Source organism: Natrix helvetica (genome assembly GCF_964273705.1).
Source record: "Natrix helvetica genome assembly, chromosome: Z".
In the NCBI taxonomy this organism is placed as follows: Eukaryota; Metazoa; Chordata; class Lepidosauria; order Squamata; family Natricidae; genus Natrix; species Natrix helvetica.
The window spans coordinates 61,171,734-61,194,642 of record NC_138554.1 but is presented as its reverse complement, the minus strand read 5'-3'; the positions used below and the strand labels follow the sequence as shown (position 1 = coordinate 61,194,642).

The following is a 22,909-nucleotide window of genomic DNA, read 5'->3' as shown; positions in this document are numbered from 1 at the left end:
ATTTTGTAGATGGGAGAAGAATCCAAACGTCTGTTATTTTGTTTTGTTTATAGATAACGAATACTAGTTTAGCTTACTTGACTTCCTGTTTGCTCTTGATCGCTTTCTTTCTTTGGGTACTACACGCTGACTTGGTACTTGTGTGGCAGACTTGACAATACGATCCATTATCTCATCTGCTGCATTGTCTGTAGCATTAGTCAAATCATCATTGCTAGGGTTCCATGAACCTGCATTGCCTGGAAAGTACAAGCCAAAATAGTTAATGAAATTATATTCAACATGGCTGAGTATATTAGTTAGTCATTCTGTGGGGACCATAAGTCATATTCTGTGCCTTTTAAGAAATTGCAAATCAGTGAGAAAGGTAGATTACTTCCAGGTTTGTCAGAAACACCACTATCAAATGGTAATTGGTGGTGCAGTGGTTAAACTGCAGGCAAACTCTACCACAGCCTAGAATTTTATCCTAACAGAACTCCACTGTTTATTAGTTTTCCATCCTTCCGAGCTGGTAAAATGAAGACCCAGATTGTTGGGGGCAATATGCAAATAATGCTTACATTGTAAACTGCTGAGAGGATGCTATAAAGAATTATGGGGTGGTATATAAGTCTAAATGCTATTACTATCAGATATCTTGACAACAGAATTTTGATCAATCTCATACATGGGGAAATCAAAGTTTGGATTATTTTGTCATACTTTATAACCAGGAGAAGGTAGACCAACTTTAGTGTAACAACAATGTACCTGCCCCATGACTGGTTAATCAAGTGCTTAGAAATAATAGGAATCAGTAGAAACATCAGAAACTTTGTGTAGAAATCAATGGCAGCATGGAAGATATGGTTGTGATCAATGTTTTGGAAGAGATTAATATTGACTAAGTCAAGTCATAGCTATCAAACATCAAACATCAATTTTTGTATCACACAAAAGCCCAAGCAACCAAATACTTGATAATGAAGGATCTAGCAAAGGGGGGATCATAAGGCAACTATAGGCCAATTACTTGCCTACCAACAACTTTCAAATTGCTAACTGGAATGGAAGCATCTAATTGAAAATCTGAACAGAAAGAAAACTGCCCAAACAGTAGAGAAATTAAAGATCAACTTCTAATTGACAAAATCAGTCTGGAAAACTGGAATAGAAGGAAGACCAACTCAATGTAGCATGGATTGATTATAGGAAAGCATTTGAATTCCTGCCAAATGATGGATAATCAGGCGTCTAAAAATAATAGGAGTCAGTAGAAACATTAGAACCTTTGTGCATAAATTGATGCACAATTCAAGTCAATTGTAATAGGTTGGGAGAAATTAATATCAAGAGATGAATCTTTCAAGTTGATTCAGTATCACCACTATTGTTTGTGGTTGCACTTATTCCTTGTCTAATACTGAATAATTAAATAACCATTTTAAAAAATTGGATTGCCAACGTCCGATGATGGATATGGCAGAAGCAGAAGCAGAAGAAATAACCAATAAATATCTAAAGCTATTGTTATCAAATATTAAAAACCTGGCTATCCCAGCTATTTTACGAATGAACTGAAGCTTTATGGAAAAACACAATAAAATCTCTGCTGTATATACATCCAAAATAGTGCAATAGAATTTTACCTCGACAAATGTGCAATGTTTACCATCTAATGGGGGAAAATAGTGAAAACAAGGAATCAAGATGCCCTATGGAAATAACATTAAAAGTCTGAGTGAAGACAATATTACAAATAACTGGGCATCCTTCAAGCTGACAACATCAAGAATACTGAAGTCCAGAAAAAGTTTACAAACAAATGCATCAAGAGAGCAAAGACCTTAAAGTCCAAACTCAGTGGAAGCAATACTGTCAAGGCAATTAATACCTAGGCAATTTCAATCATTGGATACACAGCTAGAATAGTGGCGTGTATTCAAGCTTGGTAAATGTTCTGCATATAAAGAAAAATAATGACAATGAATCATGCCCTTCATCCATGCAGTCATGTTGACAGACTCTATTTATCAAGGAAAATAGGTAGGCATGGAATGTTTCAAATAGAAATAAATAAAAAGTATATTGAAAGACTATCCGAAGTATATTGAACAAGATGCACTGAGGGTAGTATATCAGGAAGGTCTACTGAGTACTGGAGAGACCAAACTAGCCTATAAGAAAGAATAAATGATAAACAGAAAGGAGGCATGGAAAGTCAAAAGATTACATGGCTAGCAAATTAAAAAATAGCAGGCAAAGTAGCTAACAACAGCAGCAGACAGCAAGTGCTACTTCTGCAAAGAAGCTGAAGAAACAATGGACCACCTGATTAGCTGCTGCAGGAAGATCACGCTGACTATTTACAAACAATGGCATGTTAAAGTAGCAAAAAGATGCATTGGAAAATTGCAAGCAATATCGTTTGTCTGCAAGCAAGAACTGGCGACGATACAAAATACAGATAGCAATAAAAAATGAAAACACTAAAGTCCTTTGGGATTTCAGAATTCAAGCCAATAGATACCTGCCACATAACGTACCAGATTAAACAATTGTTGATAAGAAAGAGTCTGCTTAGTGAATGTGGCAGTGCCTGGATACATAGAAAAGAAGAGAAAGAACTGGAAAAAAAATCACTAAAATACAATGACCTGCAAATAGAAATAGAATGACAATGGGAAAAGAAAGCAAAGATTGTACCAATATTAAGATAGGCACTTTGGTTGCAATCCCAAAACAATTGGAACATCATTTGAACACAATAGATGTTGACAAAACTGTCATCAGTCAACTGCAAAAAGGCAGCTTTTACTCAGAATAGCTTATATCCTGTGATGATATCTGTAGCACTATCAAACAGCCACATCTGCCTATCTCAGATCCTTGGGAAGAAATTGACAGTTGGAGAGGACTGCCAAATCCAGCCTAAGCCTTTGATTGTGTGTCAAAGTATAATAAAAAAAACAGAGTGAATCACAATTCCTCACATAAATCCAAACTGTTCACCTTGATTGGCCCTAGATCGAGTGCGGATTCCTAATGCAATGTTCTCTCCAGTTGGAGATGATATCTTGAGAACAGCTTTCATGTTCTCATGTTCTACAGCGTCTTCGGTATCCTGGAGCCCTTGCAATTGATTGTGAGGTGTCGGGGAGCTACTAGAGAATTTTCCAGACTGTGAAAAAAGGGGAAAAAAACCGAATCATTTTAAGATTTAATTCTTCAGTTCTAGATCAATTAAAAAAAGAACTCAATCCTTGGTAGATTTTATTCATGCTGAATTTCTAGAAATGTATTTTTAAAATTTTATTTCTTCAAATACAAACTCCAACAGAAAAAAGGGAAACAATAACAAAGCAAAAACTAAACAAGACAAAAGGTGCCTAAAATGCACATGTATATATTATCCCCCAATAATAATAATTCCCCCCCCTTAAAAACAGGTCTATAATTTATGAACTTGTACAGCTCTATTTGCCTAACTAAATTGATTTAACATCTATTTAGTGTAAAAAAAGTTAACAGGTAAAGCCAATAACGAAATTAAATTTCAAAGGTTGAGTTATGACTGTTGTTAAATCCTAAATCTTTTATCTATTTTTTTATTCGGAGCCTATAAGTTGAAAAATATTTTTGTTGAAATAACGAGGGGGAGTGATGGAAAGGAAGGAAAATTCAGATATAAAGTAGGAGATATAGGAAGCATACCCAGGGTCAGTCATAAAGGACTCAAATGCCTATAACACTATGGGAGCACTACTCAGGTGACCCAGAATGCACAGATAAACCTCCAAGTGCTTCAACGACCCCCGCTCCAAAAGGATACGAATTACCAGCTGTCTGGAATATAAATTCTTCCATTCTCCACTATCCAGTCAGAGCTGAAGAAGCTTTTTGGATGAGAAGGAAAATGTCTTGAAAAGAAACAGCAAGAAAGTCTCCTGAAAAGAACACCTTTGGGACAACCATGACCTGGATGACTGAGAATCTCTACAAACTAGACATCTACCTGTCTAAAATGGCATAGGATCTCCTGCTTGAGTAGGGGGTTGGATCAAAAGACAAAGATTTTTTTTCAGCTCCATTCTGATTGAGTTTAAATCACAGGATCTGATGGATTATACCCTAGAGTTCTGAAGGAGCTGGGAAACATGATCTCAGAACCATTGAACCATATCTTTCAAAGATCCTGAGCACCAGAGAACTGGAAAAGAGCTGATGTGGTTCCCATCCTCAAAAAAGGGGAAAAAAAACCTAATTCAGGAAACTACAGACCAATCAGCCTGACATTAATACCTGGGGAGATCCTGCCCCTCCCCCACAAAGCAACAGATCTGCAAATACTTAGAAGCAAGCAAAGTTATAACTAGAAGCCAACATGGTTTGTCAAAAACCTAACAAATCTTATTTCATTCTTTGAAAAAATGACTAAATAAATGGATCATTGAAATGTTGTAGACATACTATACATGGATTTCAATAAGGCATTTGACAAAGTAAACCTTCTTGGTAAGTGGAAAACATGTGGAATAGACAGCATTACCACCAAATAGATTTATACCTGGCTGGCAAATTGCACTCAATGTGTAGTTCTTAATCGAACTACAACTACATAAAGGGAAGTAAGCAGTAGGGTACCCCAAAGTTCCTTCTTAATCCCAGTACTCTTCAATATCTTCTTAAATGATTTATATGAGAGAATAGAAGGCGAACTCATCAAATTTTCAGACAACACCAAGTTGGCAGGAATATCCAACAGATAGGTTTAAGATCCAGATGGAACACTGGAACCTATCTAGCAAAATGAAATTCAGGGCAGAGAAAAGTTAAGGTCCTACATTTAGGCAACAAAAACTAAACGTACAGCTATAGATTAGGTGGAACTTGGCAGTAAATGCAAGAGGGATCTTGGACAACCACTTAAAGTGATTTAAGCAAAGTATAATGGTGAACATTGTTTAGAGGTTATTTGCAATATTGATTGCAAATTTAAAACATTAAAAATTCCTATAAGAAATGGAAATAATTGCTAATCTGAAACATATCTAAGAAAAAAAATGCTACCTTTGTAAAAGTCTACCTTGTTTTCAGACCCTAAATCGGCAGAATACAAGCCCAGAGAAATGACTCATTCAGAGCTACCAAAGCAGTCATCACAAAGCATTTCTGTTCTTACTCAAATGGAAATGAGTAAATAATATATTTCCACATGATGCAGAGACCTTTTAGAATTACTTATATCGCCCAGAAGCTGAGTGAAAGAAATTAAAGATGGAACATAAAATAATGCAAAGATAAGATGTACAACCTGATGAATTCCCTCACAATGTTAAAAATCTCCAGTAAAATAAATTTTGGCACTCCATTTCTTTTTTCTAGTGTTTGTGTTTCAATTGTATAAAATTGCTTATTTTGTTGTATTCTTTACAGAGTGTTTCCCTTTTAGTCACATGTCCCTTGACAAACATGATAGGAAGAAGGGAAAAGATAACTGTATTTGATATTTGATATTACCAGTTTTTCTTTTTCAGTTCCCCCCCAGCTCCCCTTTAACATCTTTAACATCTTCGCCTCCAGCTATTAACTATTAACTATTACCATCTGCACCTTACCCAATTGGGTTTTAATATTTTACCAATCTACTCAAGGCTAGACCTGCTCCGCCTGCGAGAGGCCCCGCTCTCGCAGGTATGGCCCTTGGCGCTTTCAAGGGCCTGCCTTGATGACGGGTTTGCGAATCCCGAGAGGTGGAAGAAACAGAAGCTGAGGGGCTTTTTATCGAAATGTTTTACACTGTTCTTAGGGGGTTCCAGGGAGGGGGGTGGGTTAACCAGGCCGGGAGAGAAGCCAGCACCAGTCGAACAGGTGAGTCAAGGAGGGGAGCGAGCGGGGTGGGGGGGGAGAGGGAACAAGCTATTCCAGTAGAGGGTTGTTTTATTACATCGGTCGTGGGGAGGGGGGGATGCGAGGACAGGAGAAAATCACGAGGTCGGTTGGGAGACCGTGGCTGTTGGCTACGCCCGGTCGTTTGTACCAACCCCCGCAGACTGGGTGGTCAGGAACTACAGGGTCAGGGCATGCTGATGCTGTGCAACGCAAGGTCCGTAACCAACAAGGCCCCCCCTCATTAGTGAGTTGATCTCCGAGGGGGAGCTGGACCTTGCAGGGATAACGGAGACCTGGTTGGGCCACGAGGGTGGCTTACCCCTCGTGGAAATGTGCCCACTGGGTTTCCGTGCATTCCATCAGCCCCGGGCCCTGGGTAAGGGTGGTGGGGTGGCGGTAGTTATTCGGGAGAGTCTAGAACCGAGAGAGTTCACTGTCCCTCAGATACCCGGTTGTGAGTCCCTAGGTGTTAAATGGGGCCCAGGGAGGCAGTTGGGCCTGCTGATTGTATACTTGGCTCCTCGCTATACATCAGCGGCCCTGCCCGAGCTCCTCGAGCTGATCTCAGAGACGGCGGTTGAGATCCCCAGGCTTATGGTCATGGGGGACTTCAACCTGCCGTCGACGGGAGCAGCATCTGAGGTGGCTCGGGAGTTCATGGCTTCCATGACAGCCATGGGCCTGACCCAACTAATTCAGGGCCCCACACACGAGGGTGGTCACACACTGGACCTTGTTTTTGTATCTGAACAGTGGACGAGTGATCTGGGAATAGGGGACCTAGTTATCACTCCCCTGTCATGGTCAGATCACTCATGTCTCCGGCTCGACTTCCCTGTCGCTACCCCTCACCGTGAGGAGGCGGAGCCAGCTCGTCCAAGCTGGTACCGCCCCAAGCACCTGATGGAACCGGAGAGGTTCCAGACGGAGCTTGGGCTGCTACCTGTAGCCCTGACCCGCGCCCGGTCGGAGGACCTAGTGGCCGCCTGGAATATGGCGGTGGCTGGGGCCTTGGACTGGGTTGCGCCTTTGCGACCTCTCCTGCGGCAGCGATCCGCCCGAGCCCCTTGGTACACTGAGGAGCTGAGGGCGATGAAGCGCCATAGGAGACGTCTAGAGAGCAGGTGGAGGTCCTCACGCTCCGAGTCTGATCGAACACAGGTAAGATCCTATTTACAGACCTACCTTGTGGCATTGAGAGCGGCCAAACGTAGATATTGTGCCGCTCTTATTGCGTCCGCGGATAACCGCCCTGCCGCCCTGTTTAGGGTAACCCGCTCTCTCCTATCACAGGGGGCGTGGGTGGCGCCCTTGCAGGGTAGAGCAGAGGAGTTTGGAGAATATCTGCAGGACAAAGTCGCTCAGATCCGGAGCGGATGGGCCCCCTCCAGTGGCCCGGACGAGCCGTCAACAGTGAGTCTTGTAAGACCACTCTGGGAGGAGTTTGACTCTGTTGCCCCCGAGGATTTGGACAGGTTGCGTGGATGGCTGCGGCCCACCATGTTTAATGGACCCGTGTCCCTCCTGGCTGGTACTGGCATCCTGGGAGGTGACACGAGGCTGGCTTCTGGGCCTGGTGAACGCTTCATTGGGTGAGGGATCCTTACCAACTGCCTTGAAAGAGGCGGTGGTGAGGCCCTTACTCAAGAGGCCTTCACTGGACCCAATGGAGCTGGCTAATTATTGTCCAGTCTCCAACCTTCCTTTTTTAGCGAAGGTTGTCGAGAATGTGGTGGCGCAGCAATTTCCGCGACACCTTGACGAATCCGAATATCTAGACCCACGCCAGTCCGGCTTCTGACCCGGACACAGCACAGAGACAGCCTTGGTCGCGCTGGTTGATGATCTCTGGAGGGCCAGAGATAGAGGTTGCTCCTCTATCCTGGTCCTATTAGATCTCTCAGCGGCTTTTGATACCATTGACCATGGTATCCTATTGCGCCAGCTGGAGGGGATGGGAGTCGGAGGCACCGTTTTACGGTGGTTCGGCTCCTACCTCTCCGACCGGTCGCAATGTGTGTTGACGGGGGGGCAGAGGTCGACCCTGAGGTCACTCACTTGTGGGGTGCCACAGGGGTCGGTCCTCTCACCTCTCCTGTTCAACACATATGTGAAGCCGCTGGGTGAGATAATCCGTGGTTTTGGGGTTGAGTACAACCTCTACGCTGATGATACTCAGGTGTATGTTTCAACCCCAAACCACCCCAGTGAGGCTGTCGAAGTGATGTCCCGGTGTTTGGAAGCCGTCGGGGTCTGGATGGGGGACAACAGACTCAAACTCAACCCCTCCAAGACTGAGTGGCTGTGGCTACCGGCACCTCGGTTCAGTCAGCTAATTCCAACGCTGGCCATAGGGGGCGAGCAGCTGCCCCCTGTGGAACGGGCGCACAATTTGGGCGTCCTCCTAGATGCCCGGCTGTCAATGGATGATCATGTGGCAGCCGTGGCAAGGGGGGCGTTCCACCAGGTTCGCCAATTGCGCCCCCTCCTGGACCGGGATGCCCTACGCACGGTCACTCATGCACTGGTGACGTCTCGCCTGGACTACTGTAACGCTCTCTACATGGGGCTTCCCTTGGGACGCGCCCGAAGACTGCAGCTAGTCCAGAACGCAGCCGTGCGGGCAGTCATGGGGAGTACCAGGTACTCCCATGTGACACCGCTCCTGCGTGAGTTGCACTGGCTGCCTGTGGTCTTTCGGGTGCGTTTCAAGGTTTTGACCACCATCTTTAAAGCGCTCCATGGCATAGGGCCCAGTTACCTGCGGGATCGCGTCCTCCCACATACATCCCTGCGGCCAATTCGCTCTCACAGAGAGGGGCTTCTCCTGGTGCCGTCCGCTAGGCAATGCCAGCGGGCGACGCCAAGGAGTAGGGCCTTCTCTGTGATGGGCCCAACCCTCTGGAATGACCTCCCCCCCGACATTAGAACCACCACCGACTTCCGCTCCTTCCGGCAAAAACTAAAGACTCACCTGTTTCGACTGGCTGGCCTGGCATAATTTCAACGCCTATCTCCTGGCATTTATATTTTACTGGTTTTTAAGGGTATTATTCTATAGTCTTAATTTTATTGGGTATTGGGATCTTAATGTCTGTTTATTTTAATTATTTATTAGCAATACAGTCCTGCACATCTTTTATCCTCCTCTTATCCATCCATCCATTTTATATTTGTATATATATATTCCCCAAAGTCTGGTTATATTATTGGAAGAGGTTGTTATGGCAATTCCCCATGTAGTAATTTTAACTGTTTTAATTTTGTTCTTTGACATGGACTGTACACCGCCCCGAGTCCCTTTCGGGAGAGGGGGCGGTCTATAAGCGCTAATAAATTGAAATTGAATTGAAATTAGTTTATCTTCTGGAATTGCCATAATAACCTCTTCCAATAATATAACTAGACTTTGTTTAGCAACGACCTTAGTTACTGAACATTTGCACACAATGAGAACAAATAGTAATAAATCATATTCGGATTAAAGTATGCACTTGCACTCAAATTTCAGCACCCAATAATAAGAATATCCCTGGCATTGCTACACACAAAACTTTTATCCAAATGATGTGGTGGCAACCAGTGAGTTTCACAGCAGTTCTTTCATTCATGCGATCCATCTAGCAACTAAGTTTCTTAGCAAACATGTCACCAGAACAGACTGCAGTGGCCAAATGCAGACTGCCTACACAGTATTTGATGGCCACAATTTCTATATCGCAATGTGAAATTTAGGATTAGCAATCTTTGTGGCAAATGGGCATAAATCTATATATAATGCTTAAGACTTGCTATGCTTTTTCAGATAGCCAATTACAGTCAGAGAGTTGTTAAATGAATTTTGTTCCATTTTATGACCTTTTTGCCATAGATGTTAAGCTAATCACTGCAGTTTGTTAGTTAATCATGCGGTTGTTAACTGAATCTGGCTTTCCCTATTGACTTTGCTTATTGGAAGCCAGCTGGGAAGGTTAAAATGGTGATGACTTGATCCTGCGTCAGTGCAGTTGTCATAAATAGATTTCTATCTATTATATACAGTAAGAAGCAGTTGCCAAGTGCCCAAATTTTGATGATGTGAATATGGGAATGTTGGAATGGACATGTGTGGAAAACTTTTTTCAGTGCCATTGTAACTTGAATAATCACTAAATGAATGGTTTATAAGTTAAGGACTACTTGTATCAAGCATTAGGCACATTGTAGTCTATTAGTACAATCCTATGAATTCCTATTCAGAAATAAATCTCATCAAATTTAAAAGAACTTATTCCCAGTTATGAAAATACAGAACTGCAGATATAAGAATTCCAGCCACAAAGCATGATAATGAAGCATTCCCATGGAACTGCCTTTGTTATCAGTAGTTCTCACAGCAATCAGTTTTGAACAGAACATGCTCTTTGTCAGAACCATACCTCAATGTCATCTTCTTCATCTGTCTACCAGTGGAACAAGGAATAGAACAGAGGATAGGAAGCAGCATTAGGTAAGGTATAATGTCAACATATCAGCATCAAAAGTAAACTACGATGCTGCTTCTGTATTATAGAATAAAATATGTAGTATAAAAATCAAGTATGAATGTGCATCTTTCATTATGTCACAGAACAATACCCCCCCCCCAACTTTATATTGTAGGGATGTTGTTAAAGTAATAAATTACACTGGAACCTTGTCTGCAATTTATCATCACATTCTCCACCATATTCCACATATGCAAAAAGGTATCTACAGAATATACTGGAGGTCAATAATTTTTTCCCTTCCATTCTACTTGTTATTTTCTTTCCTTCAGCCTTCATTATTATTGAGGCCAACAGCCATTCTGAGTTTTTCTGGAACACACTGCATTCTGTCAAACCTTTTCTCTGGAAATTCAAAGTTGCAAACAAAGCATTTCCTAACAAATTTGTAAATTAAATTGTGAGTAAAACAATTGTCTTGAAATCACCAAGAAATTGTTTTTGATTGAAAATGGACATAAAATAGGAATTTCCCAATCTAAACTCAGGATTTTAATTAAACATTAATGTTGTCACATTTATAAAGTATTTTGGGTTTCCATAAACTTAACAGTCATCTGAGAATAAGATGAATAGCTGAGAATAGCTGAGTTTGAAGGGACCTTGGAGATCTTCTAGTCCAATCTCCTGTTCAAGCAGGAAGCCCTGTATTATTCCAAATAGCTGTCCAGTCTCTTCTTGACAACCTCCAGTGGTGGAGCACCAACAATTTCTGCAGGCCAGGTGTTCCACTGGTAAATTGTTCTGTCAGGAAGTTTCTTCTTAAATTTTAGGTTGGATTTCTTTTGATTAACTTCTCTCCATTACTTCTTGTCCTTTCTTAGTGTTTATGTTATTTGTATTAGTTACTAGATTTATAAACTGCCTAATTACTGTAAATTGAAAAAGAATAAAAAACATCACAATATATAAAAGTATGAAATATAGAATATAAATTACCAGGTTTAACCATATAGAAATTGCTGTTACAATTATATCTCTTAAATTAGACTTCTCCAAGGAAACTAACAACATAATGAACAAAATAAATTCAACTAAATTCATATGTAACTAGAAGACAGTTACCAAGAGACATCATGATTCCATTTGTAAGAAAATCTACTAAAGAACTAGATGCAGAAATATTACCAACAGAGATTTATGATCCTTGGGAAGGAAGTGCAAATATTTATAGAAATCCAAATTACAACACTAAGGAAATATAAAGAATACTCAGTCTGTAGAGTCATCCAGGTCATGAAAAAGCACCTTTGGGATAAAGAATACTCCTTCCTGATAGATCTTTTAAAGCAAAATGACATTCTCTTTCATTGGAATAAAGTGGAAGGCATTGACTTTATCTTTAGAAATCAACATTTTAAATTCAATTCAATACCAAAGCACAAGGCGTTCTAGAAAGATATGGATCCAAACTGCATTATTTCCCCAAAGATAAAGATCCACTACCACAAAAAATGGGCCTTAAAGAAAAAGATAAAAAGAAGTCTGGCACTGACTAAGGACAGGCTATACACATGGGAGCCATAGTTGGAACACCTGAAAATTAGAAAAAATCTATTTTTAAAGTAAATTCTATGCCTGATTTATGGAAAGAAGTCTGTATTTCGTTGAAAACCAAAGGACAGGACTAAACTGCGAAGCACTACAGACCCCCCCCCCCTTTTAATAACAGTTATAAATTGTTTACATTCACTTTAGCTGAAAAACTTAAAAAAGTGTTACAAGATTATATTAATTTATTTAAATAATAAAATATGTACTGCTTTTATAACCAGAGAATAAATAAATATTCAATATATGCCTTGCTCAGAAGAAAGCTGCAAATGATATATATTCATGTTAGCCTGTTACTTCAGCCTAAAAAGTAATTCACTAATGTTGATCTGGAAAAGGAAAATTAAAAAAGCTGTGACAATGAATAACAACAAGTAATATTTTTTTCGGGAGAACAAGTTTTGAGCAAGCAGAGTCTAAACAAGAATTACATGTTTGAACAGTCATAGCACTACTGCACCACAATTCCTTTCTATAAGGGAATTAAAATTGACAATAAGATCCAACTTTAAATTATGTTGTATTTCAAGTGTGGTCTTACCAGTCTTTTATAAAGAGGTACTATCACTTCCTGTGATTTTGATACTATCCCTACGAGAAGTCTATGCTAGAGAATTTAAGAAAGAAATCAGAAAAGCAATGCTATGCTATCATGATGGAAGTTTGGGCTCTTTTGTATAAGCAGCGTGATATTCACATATATATAATAAAATGTTTAAAAAGCACAAATCTGAAGTACAATGTTCGGACGTGGAATTCAATGTTTTTTTATATGTTTGGTGGTTTTAAATGTTAAGTTTAAGTGTTAATGTAAACACTTAACTTTGGGTTACAAATTCTGGTCTTGACAGCTGTAATAGTTTGACCCATGTAAATTTTAGGACAGGACACTGTATACGCTTTACAAGAATGCTTTTTGTAAATGATGTGTTATTTGAATATAACTTGAAACTGTTCTATTTTAGACTTCTATTGAATTATTTGAATATATACAATGAAAATTAGCCAAGTTTAGAAGTACTATTATATGCATGTTACAAGTCATTCTAATACCCTTTTCACATTATTTCTGTTGTTATAGAGCTGTTGAAAAGGGAAAAAAATCCCTGAAATGCAATGGGCCTTAATAAACCTTTTTTATTAGCATTTGAAAATAGCTCCACTCTGTATGTTTTATGTCTGCGGTTTCTGCTTTTTTCTGTCATAGTGTTTTAAAACCACTGTGCTTGCTTTGAATTAGGTGGCTCAATGCTGTGAATGTGCTTTGAGAGTCAGACCTTGAGAAAAAAAGGATATCTGCAGCTCTGAGAAGGTAGAAAATCCTGATTAGATGGTTAGAAAAATGTCTGAACACAATTCACTTAACAAATGCCTTGCTTAGCAACAGAAATTCTGGCCAAATTGTAGTCATAAGTCAAGTATAATGTATAAATGTCAGCAAGTACTTAGTCTGAAATACGTTTACCCACGTCCGTGAAATGTAATTTTAATTTCTGCCATTTTCTGCACTACAATACATTAATAATCATATTGTTGCTCTCCAATATACTATAATAAGTGAATGTAGATCAATCATCTGCCTTTCATGCAGGTAGAACATGTAGGCAATGATAATTTGTGAATAATAACTTGTTTATGCAGAGGTATGCTTTCCTGGACAAGAGACAAGGATGAAGGTGAACATGGATACAGGTAGCCCTCGACTTACAATTATAATGATGCCTGCCCATCACAGTTGTAAATCATAACTATCATAACAAATGTAACATGAAAAAATAAATTCAGTCTATAGAAAAAAAGAGAGAGAATGGATTTGTCAATTCTAATTGTTGTTCTGTTTGTAAAAGTACAAAAAACTACACATTATACTCAACATCTCTTTGACTTTCTGATCCTAAAATTCTCCTTACTACTGCTATTTTTTTAAGAGATCAAGTTAGCAACAATTTCCAGCAAAAAAATCATTTATCTTTGCACGTGATTTACTTTCAACTTACATCTGTGATCATTTTCCCTCTGGTTTTGTTCCTTTCTCTATGGTTGGCTCGCTTCTGTTTCTGTTGCAAAACACGTTCCCTGGTGGTACGATACTCCAGTGCAAATTCACTAATAATCTTGCAGAATTTATTGATGTTGATTTCACGGATTGCATAAAGAGGATAGCCCATAAATAACAAGAAGGAGTGGAACCTAGACAACCATAACAAGTTACCTTTTAAAATTTTTTCTATAGTTAGTAACAGAATGCCCCCAACCATTCTTTTCATGCAGAAAACAAAATTTGGCATTTTGGGAATAGAAGATCTAAGTCAGAGCTGCTTTCCTAGCTATTAATCAATCAACCAACCAACCTAAAGTCAAGTACTATTTGAATATTACACCTTTTGGTTGTTCTGCTTACTCCACATTTATACTTTTTTTCAGGATTCCTCTTGTGGGTTAAAAAATATTCTAGAAAAAGGCAATGGGAAACTATGGCTATATTGTTGCCAATTAATATGTAAGCATCAAGAGTCATGCTTGATTTGAAAGAGATTTTATAATCAAAGAAAATAATATTTAATATATTTTTTTTTCAGAAAATTTTATTGGTTTTTTTAAAACATTTACTAGGAAAAGGGTATGTGGAATAATATACAAATTTTGGCAGTTGCAAGTATGGCAGACGCCCCCTCCCTCCAAACTCATAGTATACATCTAGGTATAAAACATTAATACATAATCATGTAAAATCAGCATATAGAAATAAAAGTTTTCAATCAACTTATATATTATAACATATTTTCTAAATATAATTTCACTATTACTTTCGGTATGTTTATAACAATGTGGTTTTCTTATTCATTTTTGTGATCTGAGCTTTCTTGGTATTGCCCCTTCCCCCCCCCCCCGCTGGCAGAGCTCCGGCCCCTCCCGTGTCCTGTATAACCGTTGTAGAGTCTTCTGTTTTTTCTAGGTTTGCTTTATTTTTTTCCATAAAGGCCTGAGCCTCTATGGGTGTATTAATTCTAATTCTTGTCTCCTCCCAGAATATCAACATCCCTTCAGGCATCAACCATCTAAACCACACCCCTTTCTGGTATAATTTATTCGCCAATTGCGAATAGCTTTTCCTTTTCTCCCTAATTTTTTTGGGGATCTGCTTCAAGATGGTTATCTCCCTATCGTGGTATGTCAATGTTTGCCCCCTTTGTACACCCAGAATTGCGTCTCTTGTGCTTTTCCTAAGGAATTTAATATGAACCTCCCTGGGTACATTGTGTGTCCTGGCATATGTTGAATTCACTCTATAGGCCAAATCTATCTCCCACTCCATCTGTTGTTTGTCTTTGTGTATGTATTCAGCTAAGATGTTGGTCATAATGTCCCTTATATTTTCCCCATCTGTTTCTATAACATTTTGAAATCTAAGATAAAAGGACATTCTCTCAAACTCTGTTTTCATTTGTTGAATATCAAGTTCTTTGTTACTCTTCTGTAGAACTTCCACACCCCCCTCGCCTCCGCCACCCCACCCTCCACAAGGTCCAGTCTCTGTGAGTTCTTATAAATTTGGACTTGATTCTCTTTAATTTCTTCCTTCATTTCGTTTAATTGTTTCTTAATTTCTTCCTGGCCCTGTATGAGTTGTTGAAGCATTTGCAGCAAATCCAACTCTGTGCTCTTAGGTTGCATCATTTCTGTAATCTTTGACTGTGTGGCAGGGCTGGATGTTGCAGATGTCGGTGCAGAAGTAGCAAAGCCAGGTTTTCCAGGTGGTGGTCTTTTTGGAGACATAGTTTATAAAACAGAGAAGTCAGTCAGTGTAGAGACTGGACAGCTGGAGAAGTAGAGCAGGCAGATGAGTCCAGGAGGCAGAAAATCCAAACAAGTGAGAGTTTCTTTGGTCAATCTAGCATTAAGAAAAGGTTTCCTCTCCAGAGGGTTCAGGAAATAGCAATCCACAAGAGATTCTTCTGGGTAGTACGGAGACAAAGACCGGAAGCCTGAGTTTTAAAGGTGGAGTCAGGTTTCACAGTTCATGAAGACAACGGAAGTGTGCCATCTTGCCCTGCCAGCTTTAGGCTCAGAGGCATAATAAAGTTTCAAAAGTTCACAAAGTTCTCAGGTCATCAACAAATTATAAAACTAAGTCCAGTGAAAATCACTTTTACAGGGGTGAGGCATCATTAGTTGGCTCTCCCCCCTCCTCCTTCCTCCTAGGGGCAAAAGCAGAATTTTTTCAAGCCGCTTGTCCAAGGAGGGGGAAAATCCCCCCCTCTAACCGCACCTCCAACGAAGCTCCGAAAGTTTAACTTATAACCTTGCTGAAAAGTCCATCAATTCAACAGAGAAGGAATGGAGAAAGGAAGCACCTCACCATACCGCCGCTGCTTCCTTCAATTTTGCGCTGCCCGATCGGCATGGAGCGAGACGCAGGCGCGCCCTCCGAAACTGCTCCCCGGTGCCTAGAGCAAAGCGGAGAAGCCCCCACCAGCCGCCGCCGATGCCAGGGCCCTCCGCGAGCCGCTCCCTCGGCAGGACGCCTCTTCGGGGCATCCTGTGCCCCCCCAGAAGCGGGGGAAGCCCACCGGGAGAGCGGGAGCGGGCAAAGACTTGCCCGTCGCCGTAGCCGCTGGAACCGGAAGAATATTTAATATATTTTGATGCTAGTTTTATAACTTCAATTTTCATTTCCCCACTATGTCAGCATAATCTCATTTTCTTAGCCAAATAAAAATTGGATCCCAAATGTCTTCCCCCTAATTCATTCAGAGAAATAGATTGAATTTAATTGTAGAAAGCTCCTTTAGTGGAATTCTTGCCCTCCTCCAAGAAAAATGGCTATCCAGCATTTGTCTGAAAAACTCCAGTGGCAGAATATTTCAATGTCAAATCATTTTTTTGGCCTTTCTCTTCTTTTTTTGTATTTAGGTGACATGATTAGAAGTCAGGTAGGATAGAAAGATTTTTTTAAAAACAAAAGATGATATAATCAAAAGTCTTTGGGGTTGCTTAAGATGTTGGCTATTTTTTGGTCAGTGTTGAAGGCTATCTTGATATTGTATTTGTGGAGAATTTTGCTGATTTTATCTGTGGTGCCTTTGATGTAAGGGAGGAGGGCGATGCCATTGTCCTGTTCTGTATCTCAGTTTTGGGGGGGAGTCTCCCTTTGGATTAGGTTGGTGATTGTTTTTCTTTGGAATCCGTTGGAGATTAATACGTTTGTGAGGGTGTGTAATTCAGTTTTCAGGTGGTCTTTGTCGGCTAGGTGTTTGGTTCTGGAGATGAGGGTCTTGGCTACAGAATTGATCTGTGCAGGGTGGTGATGGGATTGTGTGTTTAAGTAGCGGTTGGTGTGTGTTTTTTCCAGTAGATGGTGTGTCCTAGGGAGTCATTGGGTTTTTTGTAGATTAGGATGTCCAGAAAGGGAAGTTGGTTGTTTGCTTCTATTTCCATAGTGAATTGTATTTTGAGGTGTAGGCTGTTGAGATGTGTGAGAGTTGTCCAGTTTTTCTTTCCCGTGTGGCCAAATCACGAAAGTGTCATCAACATATCTAAGCCAGAGTTTGGGTTTGTGTTCAGATTTATCTAACGCGTTAGTTTCAAAATGTTCCATGTATAAGTTTGCGATGACAGGTGAGAGGGGTGCTCCTTCTATCTGTTTGTATCTTTGTCCATTATGGATGAAGTATGTGTTGGTTAGGCAGTGGTTGGTCAGGTCCAAGATGTGTTTAGGGGGGTTGTGTTTGTTCTGGATAGCTGTCAAGGCTTCTTTTATAGGCACTTGGGTAAAGAGGGATATGACATTGAAGCTCACGAGTAGGTCGCTGGGTTGTAGGTTTTGTTTTTTTATTGTTTCTATGAAGTGGAGTGAGTTTTGTACGTGTGAGGTGATGGATTCTGCGTAGGGTTGGAGTTGTTTGGCTAGGAATTTGGCAAGATTCTGTAGAGGTGAGCCTATGAAGCTGACTATGAGTCTGAGTGGTGTTCCTTCTTTGCGTATCTTGGGGAGGCCATAGAGCTTGGGGCATCTGGATGATTTCTCTCTGGGGATGATTCTTTGCTGGATCTCTTCACTGATGGGAGAGGTTTTTATTTTGGATTTGGTGGTTTTTTCCAGGTAGGTGGTGGGGTCTGTGTTTAGAGGTTTGTAAGCGGAGTCTTGGAGTAGATTGGATAGTTTGTAGTCAGACATATTCATCACCACTGTGGCGTTACCTTTGTCTGCTGGGAGAATGATTATGTTGTTGTCTTTCCTCAAGTTGGTGAGTGCTTTTTCTTCTTGTTGTTGTAAGTTGCTTCTAGGTTGATTACTGGAGCAAAGGATGTTGGTGACTGCAAGTCTGATTTTATTGGCTTCATCTGGGTTGATTTTGGTGAGTGTAGCTTCAACTCAAATATATAAAGGATTGGAAGATAGCTATCATGACCGTCCTTAGCCTTCAGTTCTTTAGGCTAAATGTACTCGGTTCGTAAGATTTAGCATCCAAGCCCCTCATTGTTTTTATTGTTCTTCTTTGCATACTTTCTAGTTTCTTTGCGTTCTTATATTGTGGTGACCAAAACTGGACATAGTATTTCAGGTGTAGCCTGTCATAGTATACAGCAAAGCTATCATTTCCTATAATCTCAACATTGTGTTTCTGTTGATGTTTTGTTCATTTGGTGGGTGGAGCATACTACTAGCTCTAAAGACAGAAGAACCAACGTCACAACATGACAACATACGGTCTTGACTGTCCAAGACCGCCGTTGATACTTTTATCGCCCCATGGTCCAAACGGACCTAAGCCGTCCCGAAGAGATGGCGAACAGGAAGACAAAGCCTTGCTGGTCTCAGGGACATCGCAAAGTCCCTGATTGACCCAAGAGAAGCACTCCGAGATGAGAGTGACTCTTGACGAAGCAATTGGATGGGCCCGGGGCTGTTTCAGTAACAGGTACAGTCCTCTACTTCGACTCAGATGCCAGCAAGGTGGAGGTGGGGTACCGGTATGGGCTGATATTAAACATGAGCTAGTTGGACCTTTTTAAGTTGAAGATGGACTCAAAATCAACTCCCAAAACAACTGCCAGTTTTTAGAGGACACTTCCTTCAAGCAGTGGTACAGGAAAAAGTCTGCATCTTTCAAGAAGACCATGATATTTATGCAGGACAATGCTCCATCGAATGCATCAAAGTACTCCACTGTGTGGCTAGCCAGTAAAAACCTTAAAGATGAAAGAATAATGACATGCCCCCCTTCCTCACCCAACCTAAACCCTATTGAGAACTGATGGGCCCTTCTTAAATAGGAGATTTGTGGTGAAGGAAAACAGTATACCCCTCTCAATAGTATCTGGGAAGCTGTGGTTGCTGCTACACAAAAGGTTGATCATCAATAGATCAATAAACTGACAGCACTCCATGAATGGAAGGCTTATGACAGTTATTGAAAAGAAGGGTGGCTATATTGGTCACTGATTTTTTTTCCCCTCTTCAAATGTCAGAAATGTTTATGTGTACATTTTGAGCTGTTTGTTTATTGTTCTCACTTTAACAAATGCAAATAGCGAGGTGGGCAAATTTTTGTTTTTCATTTTGTTGCATAATAATTCTGCACACTAATAGTTGCCCAATGATTGTGCACATAATCCTCCAAAAATATAACTTGCCTAATAATTGTGCACCCTGTGTAGAACTATACATTTGTTACCACTTAATTGCATTTTAGTGCAAAAGGGCCAATATTTTAAATCTCTGAAGATCCTTTTAACCTCAAGTCTGCATTCTGAGCTGCTACCAATTACTCCCAACTAGCTTTGTATCATTGTAAATGTACTGAACATCTAATCTCAATTTTCAAACAATATTGGTGCATCGGGTACAGAACAGAAATCTGAATACCTTACTGTCTCTGTGTGTCTGTCTGTCTGTCTCTCACACACATACTTCGCATCAGTGCTGAGCCTAATTTGTTTGGTAGCCACCATTTTTTCCTATCCATTTTTGGGTGAGGACAAAAAGAAAGCTGCATTTGGGTCACTGCTGCATAGCCCAAAGACATCTGTTTTGTTATGCTGGCTCAATAGGTTCTGCACAGTGCTGTAGAAACTCTCTAAGGCAGCAACACGAAGCAGTTTATTTGGTGGTAGCCATTTTGTCCCCACCTTCTCATGGCTAGGGACAAAATGGCTGCTGCATTTGAATCACAGCAACACAGCCCAGGGGCACATGGCCTGCCTCTGGGCTGAAGTCCGGATAGCTTCAGAAAGTAAGTATGGGATGTGATGGACATGTGGGGAGTAGGCCCAAGTGCTGCAGACTTCCAGAGGGGTAAAATGGGGGATCCTACAGCAACCCTGTCATGAGTCATAAGGCTGAATGACCTCAAGTCGGCTGCAGCTGTCATAATTTTGAAATGGGGTCACAGTCTCGGGGTGCTCAATCATAATTTTTAACCTCTGTTAAATATAGCCTGTTGTACCTTGCGGATTATCTGTAGCATATTGTAGATTTTGTCATAAACTTAATGAAAAATAAAATAAAACGAATCTAAAGTATTTGTTGCTGAAATTAAAAAAAAGAATTTCAAATATTTGGTACTGGAATAAATCAAGCAACAGTTTTAGGGAAAGCTTACCCCCCTTGACTGTGTGTTCTCAATGAATGGTTATAACTGAATGGGTGATCCTAAACAACTTTAAAGGGGAGTGGGATCATCACACAATTTATTTTTAATTTGCACATATTACTCAGAAAGAGGAGAAATGTGGTCAGTGTGGCTCCACTTACATTTGATTGCTCTGACTAATCACAACAATCTCAACCTCCATGAAAATGCAGAGAATTTTTGTGGAAGACCACCAACTTTCCTGCTCAACATAAGGATGAGTGGATGATGCCACGATTAGGCAGGAATAACACCCCAGACTAGTCTGGAGGAGCACATTCCCATGTATTGCAAACATGAGTCTACTAGGTTGTGTACCTTTCTTCAGGCTATCCATCGCCTCCTTGCAAAAAAAAAAAAAAAAGTAAAGACGAAAGGAGGAAGAGTAAAGAGTACTGCACTTTGGTCTTTCTTCCTTCACATGTGGGCTTCAGGGAAACAAAACTCACATCTTCCTAAGTGTGGCATAATCGTTAAACTGTTGTAATGTCACTTTTCCAACAGTTTCAAGTCCATCATTAGCTATGGAAACTCACAAAGGTGATTTTGGACCAGTCACTTTCTCCGAGACCACCCCAACTCTCAAGCTGTTGTAGGAAGATGTGCTCTGTATGCTAAATGATGCTCCTAAATTAAAGGTGATAAATATCTAATAAATATATTCAATAGTACATATATTAATACATGTACATATACCATAATACTTATAATATTATGGCCTAGCGTTTTGGCCCATGGAATGGGTAAGCAGGAAGGTGGGTTGCTTTAATGAATTCTACCCTGATGAATTTCAGAGATTTTCTGTGGGACGGTCAGTCAGATGGGCTTCATGGTACCATCTTGAAGAAATTAGTTTAAAACCACATTACTTAGTTTAAATCAATTTTGTCTTGACAATAACCTCCAGGTATTTTGAAAATGCATAATGCTATTACATGATGTTTATATATTAATCACATTGTGCCTTATAATGCTCTACCTGTTGATTATTCTTCTGTGGACAATCTTTAAAATTATTATTCTTTCTGCACAGTCTTTAAGAAACTCTGACATTTTTTGCTTTAATGTTGATTTCATTTCATGCTTTGCAATGGCCTTCAAGTGATCCCATGATGCTTTGCATCTTTTTTCCATTTGACATAAGTTATCCTGAAGTTGTTCAAAGTCAACCTGAAAGGAATAAAAAGAAAACAGTTATATATAATAGTACTTCATCTTTGCAGCATACATAAATGCTTTATCTTTCATCGTGATTTCCAAACTTTGTGACACAAAAATCATTATTCCTCTCTGGTTGTGGAAAATAGTTCACAAAAATTAAAAATATTCCTACATTAGGGAATAGAAAATTACAGAAATATTGCTTAATGTAAATGTAGATGGTTATCTGCCAGTTTTTCTGGCAATTTGTTCAGGTAAAGAAGACCCAGATGCCCAGATTACAATTTGAGATTTTTTGAAAAAAGTTTATTAAATGCAATAAACTGTAATTTAATTAGGCAAGTAAAATGGATTCTGTGGTCCAATGTTTGTTTTGTTTTGTTTATTCTAAAGACGTTAGCTAATTGGTAAACTTTCAAGACGAAAGATTGGATTGGGAGGAGGATGTAGAGACAGAAACAGATAAAGTTTATGTAATAATCTCAAGATTTGCAAGAACAAGACATGTTGCAAGGACTATTTTGGTGTATTTGTGAAGGAAGAAGTCAAGAGATAACATTTTACTATAGCATTTTAAAATGAGACAAGTGCAGTGAGATTTTTATATGCACAAAGCTGGAATGATCTGATGCTATCCAAAATGGAGGAATAGATGATGAAGATGATGGAACTGAAGTGGACAAATTGACTTCTTTGATCAGAAAAAGTATATTATCTTTTGGTCACCATAACGTAAAAAAAAATGTTGAGATTCTAGAAAGAGTACAGAGAAGAGCAACAAAGATGATTAGGGACTAAAAGCTAAAACATATAAATAATGATTGCTGGAATTGGGTATGTCTAGTTTATTGGAAAGAAGGACAAGGACAGAATGAGGCGTTGGTTCTTACCTGATACGCCCCTTCTCCGGGCAGGTGGAGACAGCGGTCAGTAACCAATAGAACTGAGTCTACCAAAGTGATGTCATCGTCTCTGTGGAGCATGCTCCCGCTTTTGGTGACGAAGGAGATAGGTAGACTGCTGTGCTGTGAACTATCACTCTCTGTCTGGTGACTACACAACATGCTCCCAGATCCTCCCTGTGAGGTAGGCCAGAACCTAAGGGTGGGGATGACTGCTGTTTCCACCTGCCCGGAGAAGGGGCGTATCAGGTAAGAA

At 40.2% G+C, this 22,909-nt stretch overlaps 1 protein-coding gene across 7 annotated transcripts in view; it reads right to left on the bottom strand.

Moving 5' to 3' along the window:
- The window catches only part of FHOD3 (formin homology 2 domain containing 3), a 270,970-nt gene that overhangs the window by 11,731 nt on the left and 236,330 nt on the right, over positions 1–22,909 (bottom strand). For 5 of the 7 annotated variants that reach the window (XM_081971408.1, XM_081971411.1, XM_081971410.1 and 2 more), the window contains 5 exons: positions 21,570–21,760; positions 13,952–14,144; positions 10,293–10,316; positions 2,995–3,163; positions 78–239 (listed from right to left, as the gene is read on the bottom strand). In XM_081971408.1, coding sequence (XP_081827534.1) covers positions 78–239; positions 2,995–3,163; positions 10,293–10,316; positions 13,952–14,144; positions 21,570–21,760 — 739 coding nt within the window. The remainder of the gene's footprint in view (positions 1–77; positions 240–2,994; positions 3,164–10,292; positions 10,317–13,951; positions 14,145–21,569; positions 21,761–22,909) is intronic. The other 2 variants (XM_081971409.1, XM_081971414.1) reach the window with 1 other exon arrangement.